Source organism: Buteo buteo, chromosome Z (genome assembly GCF_964188355.1).
Source record: "Buteo buteo chromosome Z, bButBut1.hap1.1, whole genome shotgun sequence".
Lineage (NCBI taxonomy): Eukaryota > Metazoa > Chordata > Aves > Accipitriformes > Accipitridae > Buteo > Buteo buteo.
Window position 1 is genome coordinate 71,346,772 of NC_134204.1, and position 8,073 is coordinate 71,354,844.

The 8,073-nt window shown below is 59.0% G+C and overlaps 1 protein-coding gene across 1 annotated transcript; it reads left to right on the top strand.

The window, feature by feature from the left end:
• The first annotated feature begins 4,839 nt into the window (after positions 1–4,839).
• On the top strand, positions 4,840–5,733 carry FOXE1 (forkhead box E1). Its single transcript, XM_075020513.1, has one exon. The coding sequence runs from the start codon at positions 4,840–4,842 to the stop codon at positions 5,731–5,733; it is 894 nt and encodes a 297-aa protein (XP_074876614.1).
• Positions 5,734–8,073: the final 2,340 nt, after the last annotated feature.

Consider the following 8,073-nt stretch of genomic DNA (forward strand, 5'->3'; position numbering starts at 1 on the left):
TTTGCAGCAAGAGTCACTCCTGGCCCAAGCTCAGCCTCATGCACACCATTCCCCAGCTCCTCTGCAGCTGGGCCCCAGCCCTCCCAGTCGTTTCCCAGCTGGGACCGATACACGGGGTTATGCTGCCCCGGCACACCACCAGAACGTTTCCTTTGCTGGGCTTTGTAAGCTTCCTGGCGGTCCCGTGCTCCCACTTCTGGCGGTCCCTCTAGGCTGAGGCTCTGCCTCTTCTCATGCCAGCCACTCCCTCTAGTTCGGGGCTATTGCTATCCTACAGCAGCAACCCCGGACGTCACCCATGCTGTGTGCCAGCCCTCTGCCACTCCAAATTCTCCCCAGTGGGGCAGGGGGTCCCGACGGAGCGGGCAGAGGTGATGCCCTGCTCTGCGAGAGCCTGCCCTGCCCACGTGCACCTTCACCTGTCACAGAACACCCTCTGCAGATCCTGCTCGTCCTCCACGAGTTAGAGGAGCTGCTGGGCTGTCAAGCACACTGGCTGGCCTCTCTTGCTACCCTCCAGACCGGTCCAGGTGGAACCATGCTGGATGGAGACTGAGGCTCCTCGTGCCTCTCACCCCTGTCAAATTTTCTCTCTCACAGCCCTGAGACGTGGCCTGTTTCAAAACCACCATGGTTGGGTTTTGGGTTTTTTTTCCTACAAAAGAATGACCACAACAGCTAACGCAAGCCTCTCTCATGAACCTGGCTACATCCACGTGATGCTCTCCACAAGCAGTTCTTTCTCGCCTGCAGCCCCAAGTTCCTGTATAAAACTCAACCAGGGGATGAAAAGCAGCATTAATTTGGAAAAACAGGACAGATGATAAACAACCAGGCCACTGATGCAGAGTGAAAGCTCACTCCCACAAGACAAGGCATGTGAACATCTGATGCAAATAGGCAATGGACACATCCCACCAGTCTGTTGCTTTCCAGCCCCTCTTCTGCCATGCAACTGGGCTCCATTTGGCAGCTGCACATCAGTTCTCCCTGTGAGGTTTCACCTTGGTCCCCACACCACACGCTGGGTATAACGTTTCCAAAATCCATGCAATCACCCTCTGGTTTTGTTTTCCACTAACTCCAGTCAGGTGCAAGATGTCTTAAGTTCAGTGACTTTAGACACTTCTTTGTGGACACATGCTCTGAAAGTGAATGAAGGATGTCCCCATCACCTGCCTTGTTCCAAGAGACTCAGGCTTGTGGTCCCCTCTCAGATCTTAATAATGAGCTGCAGGTAGGGCTCCTTTGTCACACAGTGTCATGAAGTGTCTGGCTGTGACACTCTCCACACTTCCAGCAGCAAAGTCCTTGCACCAAACACAGAGCCATTAAAACCCAAACCTGCCATCTCATTGCAGATGCAGCTGAGCTTGGGGTGCAGCCTGTGCCATGAGGGACGTGCTCTCACTTCATTTGCGTTCAGCCAGTCTGATCTGGGATTTTGGCTCTGCTGAACCCTTGACTTTGAGCACACTAAATACAGCTCTGCCTCTGGGACACAAATGCAAACCAAAACATTTCCTCCCTTCAAAGAGACAAATTCTGATGGTGGAACCAAAACTGTGAGTGTGCTGCACATGAAGGGGCTGTCCACACATTTAATGTCCGCTTCCCTCTGGTTTGGTTGAGGTGGGAGAAGCCACTCAGGTCACAGGGCTATCAGAGGGCAGGGCTTCCCAGTAGTTTACTCTTGAGGGATCTCAATGGTGCTGTTTGCAATCGGGAGCAAGTGAGTGGGGAATGAAGCCTGAAGGATTGGATTTTTTCCATGGGTGGAAATTGCTCTTGGAGATCCAAGCAGATGGGATTTTTGGCTGGAGTAATTCTCCAGCAACTACCGGTACTAAAAACCTCCAGTCTTGAGAGGCCAAGGCACGATGCCCTTGCTCAAGGTACACTCTGCAGTGTGTGGGCTCAGAATCAATGAGCACTTTGCTCACTTGAAGGCTGCAGATCTCAGTGTAGGCAGGATCTGAGCTGGGACATTTAGACAGAAAAAATGCTGACTCTGAACTCTGACTCCCAGAGACCAGAAGAAAGTCCAAGCTATAGCTTTTGTATGGCTAATACTCCTGTAGATACCATACATCTTCTACGGCATTATGAACTCCAGATGTTTAATCAATGCATGACATTATCCATTTTACTTACCCTTGTTCCTCCTCCAGTGCAGCTGAATGACAAGAGAAAATAAAATGTTGCCAAACATGAAAAGCACCAACTCTTCTGCTCCAGCAATAGGCATCACTTTGGTTTACAGATGGACGAGATCTGCAGTCTAAGATCTGCCTGAGTGAGTCTGAGTTTCATGTTCCCCATGGTTCCCTCCCCACAGGAACTGGCAGTCAAAAGAGACACCAATGCTTAAAATGGGACATACTCCTGCTCCCTGAGTGGAGAGCTGAAAATGTTTTTAAATAAGCTGATGATAATATCAGATTGAGGATAGTCTGTACGCCACCACGTTACACAACTCCTACTTCACTCACAAATACTGGGATTACAGTTTAACATGCATGACAAGGAAAGGAGAAGGGACAAGAGCCAGCACATGCTGTTTGGGTATCCATTTCACTCTGCTTACAGGCTGGGCTCTGCCAAGGAAAGTGCTTTCTTGGAAAAGGATTTTCATCACCAGCAGGGAGGGCAAAAGCAGCTAGTTCAGCGCACCATCCCACCGCAGCCCGCACTTCTTTCATTCCCCATCCTCTACGTGAAGCATGATCTGACTTTGCCCTCTGGAGGCACGGAACTGGCATGGCGCAGAGAGACACACACAGCCCCAGAGGTGACGGAACTACCACACTGCCTTTTGGAAAATCTGGTAGGAAAATTCATGCCCAGCTACAGCTTCCCATGAGCCAGAGGGCAGAGCATTGCAGGCGAGGCAGCTTTGCCACTCTCCTTTCATGCCGAAGGAGTCGGTTTCTTGGTTTCTGCAGGCTAATACTACCCTAGTGTTTTGTGTACTTCAAGAACATGGGTGTCACGACGGGAGGCTGATTTTTCTTCTGTGTCCTGGCACAAACTCTACAGCATGTGATTTGAAACTCTGCCACACATCTGCATTCAGCTTCTGTGACCGCACACATGGGTCCTCAGGGAGTGCCACTTCATGGTTTATTCTGCTAGCACCATAGTTTATTCTACTACCTCCCAGATCACTGGGAAGCTGCACAAATAAGCAGGTGGCCAAAGACTCTGGGGTCCCTTTATTCAGCTAGAAACCAGGGCTGGGGTTTGTTTGCTGCGTGCAAATGGATCCTCACACACATTTTTCTCCAAGCAGAGAAACAACATGGTTGGAAGCCCTCAAGGGAGCCCTGTTTCACTAGGATGAACATCTCCCACCTCCCCTTGCTCCCTTAAACACCATTTGTGCAATGGCCAAGAGGGCTTTGGGAAAGCTTTTCCCACAGAGATAGACTCAGCAGCACGCTGGTGATCCGAGTTTTGGGAGAACTGGCGGGAGGCACCAAGATGTGGGCAGGATCAGCTCTGCAGCCACGCACAGCACCTGCACAACTATGCACATCCACCTCTCTGCACCCCCATTCCTCTGCACACACACCTGCCCACATCCATTCCCACATACCTGTGGACACTCATGCCTTGGGTCCAGCCACACAGCTGTGCACACTAGCATGTGTTTGTACGCACACTTGCATGTCAGTGCACACCCACAAACTCCCAGGCACATCCTCAACCCCACACCAGTGTCCTTGCACACCCATGCACCTGTGCGTGCTCACCCTCCCACGCACACGCATCCCTGTGCGCACCCGCACACACTGACCCTCCCCATCCCACCCCTAGGACCTCCTGCCATCCCATTCATCCTCTGGCTCCTGAGGGTCACCGTGCCAGCAGGCGAGGAGGCTGTGCTACCCCAGCCCCGCAGGTGCGTGCCACAGGGTACGAGTCCCGAGCGCTCACGGCATTTGTTCTGACCCCCAGTCCTGGGGTCTGACCCCCAGCCCCAAGTATATGAGCAAGCAGGAGGGAGCCGGCAGGTAAGTATGTCCCAGCAGCAGCCCACGGAGAGCCCAGCGTCCGTCCTGATCGGAAGGATCATGTGCCTGGAGGTCCTGTGGCACGAGGGTCAGGGACAAGCAGGTCAGATCAGGGGTAAACCAGGGGCACGGGAGCCCAGCTCCGTGCCGAACTGCTGTTGGGCACCAGGTGAGGCCCCCAGTCTGAGTGCATTTTATGTAGCAGCCCTGCACGCAAACCGCGCCGCCTAAGCCCACACTCAGTATCTCTCCCGAGAGAGATCTGCCACCGGGGCTTTTTGCACGTTCCGTTGGTTTCTACCGCTTCACTCCCGCGAAGGAGCGCAGGGCTCCACGGGCGACGCTGCCCGGAGCCGGCTGCCCTGTGCTGGGGTCCGGCAGCATCCCCTCCGACAGACAGCGGCAGCCCCTCACCTCTCGCCTCACCTCACCCCGCCGGCCCCAAAGGCACCGCCGAGCCCTAGAGGGCAAGGCGCTGGAGACGCCCGTGCCCAGGCACCCGCACCGGGGCGCCGGCGACGCCCCCGCTCCGCTCGGTGCCCGCCGGCCCCCCGCGCTCCCGACGGCGCTGCGGACGGCGATCACGGCACGGGGGGGGCGGGCGGTGTCTGGGGGGGTGCCGGGGCAGGGCGCTGCCCCTGCCCGCGGCGGCGGCGGCGGCGGCACGCCCGGCCCTGCCCGCGCCTCCCGGGCTGCGGGGCGTTGCAGGGGGAGTGCCGGCCGCCCGGGCGCGGAGCCGCCGGCCACCGCCGCATAAAAGCCGCGGCGGCGCGGCGCTGCGCCTCCTCGGCTCGGCCCGGCTCGGGGCCGCCCCGACGGCCGCATGACCGCCGAGAGCCGGCTGCCGCCGGGCCCCCCGCCGCCGCCCCCGCCGCTGAAGGCGGACGCGGCGCCGCCGGGGGAGGCTGCGGCGGCGGCGGCGGAGGGGGCGCGGAGCGGGCGGCGGCGGCGCAAGCGGCCGGCGGAGCGGGGCAAGCCGCCCTACAGCTACATCGCCCTCATCGCCATGGCCATCGGGCAGGCGCCCGAGCGGCGGCTGACGCTGGGCGGCATCTACCGCTTCATCACCGAGCGCTTCCCCTTCTACCGCGACAGCCCCCGCAAGTGGCAGAACAGCATCCGCCACAACCTCACCCTCAACGACTGCTTCGTCAAGGTGCCGCGGGAGCCCGGCCGCCCCGGCAAGGGCAATTACTGGACGCTGGACCCCCACGCCCGCGACATGTTCGAGAGCGGCTCCTTCCTCCGCCGCAGGAAGCGCTTCAAGCGCAGCGACCTCTCCACCTACCCGGCCTTCCTCGCCGAGCGCCCCGCCGCGCCCTGCCGCCTCTTCCCGCTGCCCGCCCCGCCGCCCGCCGCCGACCTGCCCCCGGCCCCCGCCGCCGCCGCCTCCTGCGCCTTCGCCGCCGCCGCCGCCTTCCCGGCGCAGGGCTGCGCCGCCGCCGCCCTGCCCCACGCCTACGCCCCGGTGCCCCCCGCCCCCGGGCCCTACGCGCCGGCCGGCCCCGGGCAGCTGTACGCGCCGTCGGGGCGCATCGTGCTGCCCGCCTCGCCGCCCGCCCCCGCCCCCGCCGGGCTCTACGGCCGCCGCTCCCCCGCGCCCTACCCGCCGCTGCCCCACGCCTACGGCGCCGGAGGGCAGCTGGCCGCCGCCGAGCCCGGACCGCGGCACGGAGCCTACCCCGGCGGCCCCGACAGGTTCGTCCCGGCGCTCTGACCCAGCCCCGGGAGAGGCCGGGCGGCCCGACGGCGCGGACCCGGAGCGCGGGAGAGGGGCGCGGGCTGCGGGGCTCGCCCCGCGCCGCCGGACCCGGGGCCGCCCAGGAAGATGCTGGAGGACCTTGGGCTGCGCCTCCGCACCCTGCCACCTGCCCGGGCCTCCCGGCGAGGAGCGCCGCCGCCAGCCGTGGGGGCCTGGGGGGCCCTGCCCAGCCCCGTCCGCTCTCGCCGGAGAAGCCCTAGGGGCTCCCAAGTGCCTGGATGGGGCAAAACAGCCCTTTCCTCTTCAACCGCTTTTCCTGGGGTGCTGACAGGTGCTGAAAGCTTCCCGGCTGGCCCCCGCTCTCCTGGCACACCCAGCTGGGCCCCCTGGTCTTTCCGGGAAGATCTGTCTCACTTCTAAAAATCTCTCCGCTGTTGATCATTTTATTTACAGAAGAAAATGTCTGCCGGGGCCCGTGAGGAGGGAGGCAGGGGGAAGTGTTCCCCGGCCTAGTGCAGCCAAAGCCGTAAAAGCGGGGTGCATGGCACTGACGTGGTGTCGTGTCCCTGGTGTTGCACAGGGCTATCGCGGTAGTGCCAGGCTTCGCACCAACAACGTGGCCAGGGCTGGGGAAGGTTTGGATGCCAGGGTTGCAGCCCAGCACAGCAAGTCAGATCCCTCCGGGGGTCGTGCTCTGTGCTGCAGGGGTGGGAGAATAGTGGGATTGGAAGGATAAAGACTATGACCATGAGCATGCTCAGCCCCTGGAAGAGGGACCCTGCGAATCTGTGGGATCTCTTCCCTTGCAGGTTTTCCCAACTGGATTGGACAAAGCCTGGGTGACCTGATTTGTCTTTGGAGTTGGATCCAACATTGAATTTGGACCTGCTTTGAGTGGAGACCTGGGCCAGAGGTCTATGGAGGTCCTTACATCCTAAATTACTTTGACCCTAAGGTCAGCCCAGCTCTGGCTGTAGCCTAGAGAAATTAGCATCTATGGGGAAAAGCTTTCCTTCCTGAAACAAGTGAGAGAGGCAGGACATGGTGCCTTCGATTGCTCCCCTTTCGAGCTTTCCTAGGATGGAGAAAAAGCTAGAGGAGAACATGGAGAGGGGACGACTGATAGGAATTGCTGTGAAAGGCAAAGGCTTGAAAATAGATCCATGGGGAAACTCAGGCAAATCCCTTCCAACAGATCCCACCACCCCTGGAAGGGGCCCACAGAGTTGGTGGATGCCCAGGGCTCTGCCTGGAGCTGTGAGCGGAGAGGAAGCAGACGTAGCCCTGCTACTGTCCAGATCTCCTATCTGGCTCCTTTTTCCTGTGGGGATGGGAGCCTGTGTGACCAGGGCCAGGAGGAGGTTGGTGAGGGGTACTGCAGCGTGGTGGGGCCTTGAATGGGGCAGGTAGGTGGAAAGAGCAGCCAGAGCCTCGGCAGGATCTTTGGAAGAGCAGAGAGGGTGCGCATACACCAGGGTCTCTCTCACCACAAACGGGTTCAGATCGTGGTATAACTCAGGTTGGAAGAGACCTTGGCAAGTTTCTGTTCCGACCTTGTGCTCAAAGCAGGGTCAGCTATGAATCAGACCGGGTTGCTTGGGCCTATTTAGCTGAGTCCTGACAATCTCCAAGGATGGAGACAGCACAGTCTCTTTGGGCAACTTGGCTGTCCTCATGAGGGAGAAGTTTCAGCACCTCTCTAGTCTCATTTCATGTCTACTGTCTCTTGTCCTGCTGCTATGCACTTCTGCAAAGAGCTCTGATCCCATGGAGACACCTGTATCTTCTGCTCTGTGGAGGATTTTTCAGATGAGGTCCTCAGCAGGATGAAATTTGTATAGAGGCAGGTTCCTTGCCTTCTCTGGGTGCTAAGGTCCAGGTATCTAAGTGGGACATGAGAGGGAGGAAATGGAGTGGAACAGGAAGGTGGCTGGGTGTCACCACAGCACAGTTGGGGGTGGAGAAGGCTAAAGCCCTCTGGAGTAGGTGGACAGGACAGGTATGTCTGTGTTCCATGGGGTCCTGAGGTAGGAGATGAGTGTTGGATTCAAGGCACCTATCCTTCTCTCAGAACGGTCAGGATGGCACGTGGTGGGTGAGCCACCTCATGGGCTGGGAGGCTGGGTCTGGTCAGGTCCTGCTGCCCCTTGTCAATCTGGACCTTTTCATGGTACTGCGGGAAACTCTACTGCCTGCACACAGAGCTGGGGAGGTTCCGTTGCCATCAGTGGGGGGCACAGGTGACAAGCACATCGTTCAAATCTTTGGTGTGGTGAGGTGAATCAGGTTTTTCCCTGCCTTGCTTTCCATCCTGAAGAGCTGCATTGTCTCTTTCAATATCCTCCCTGGTCCTGG

What these genes read in the sequence shown, in the direction of transcription:
- FOXE1 (XM_075020513.1), top strand. Translation starts at nt 4,840, where the DNA reads ATGACCGCCGAGAGCCGGCTGCCGCCGGGCCCCCCGCCGCCGCCCCCG.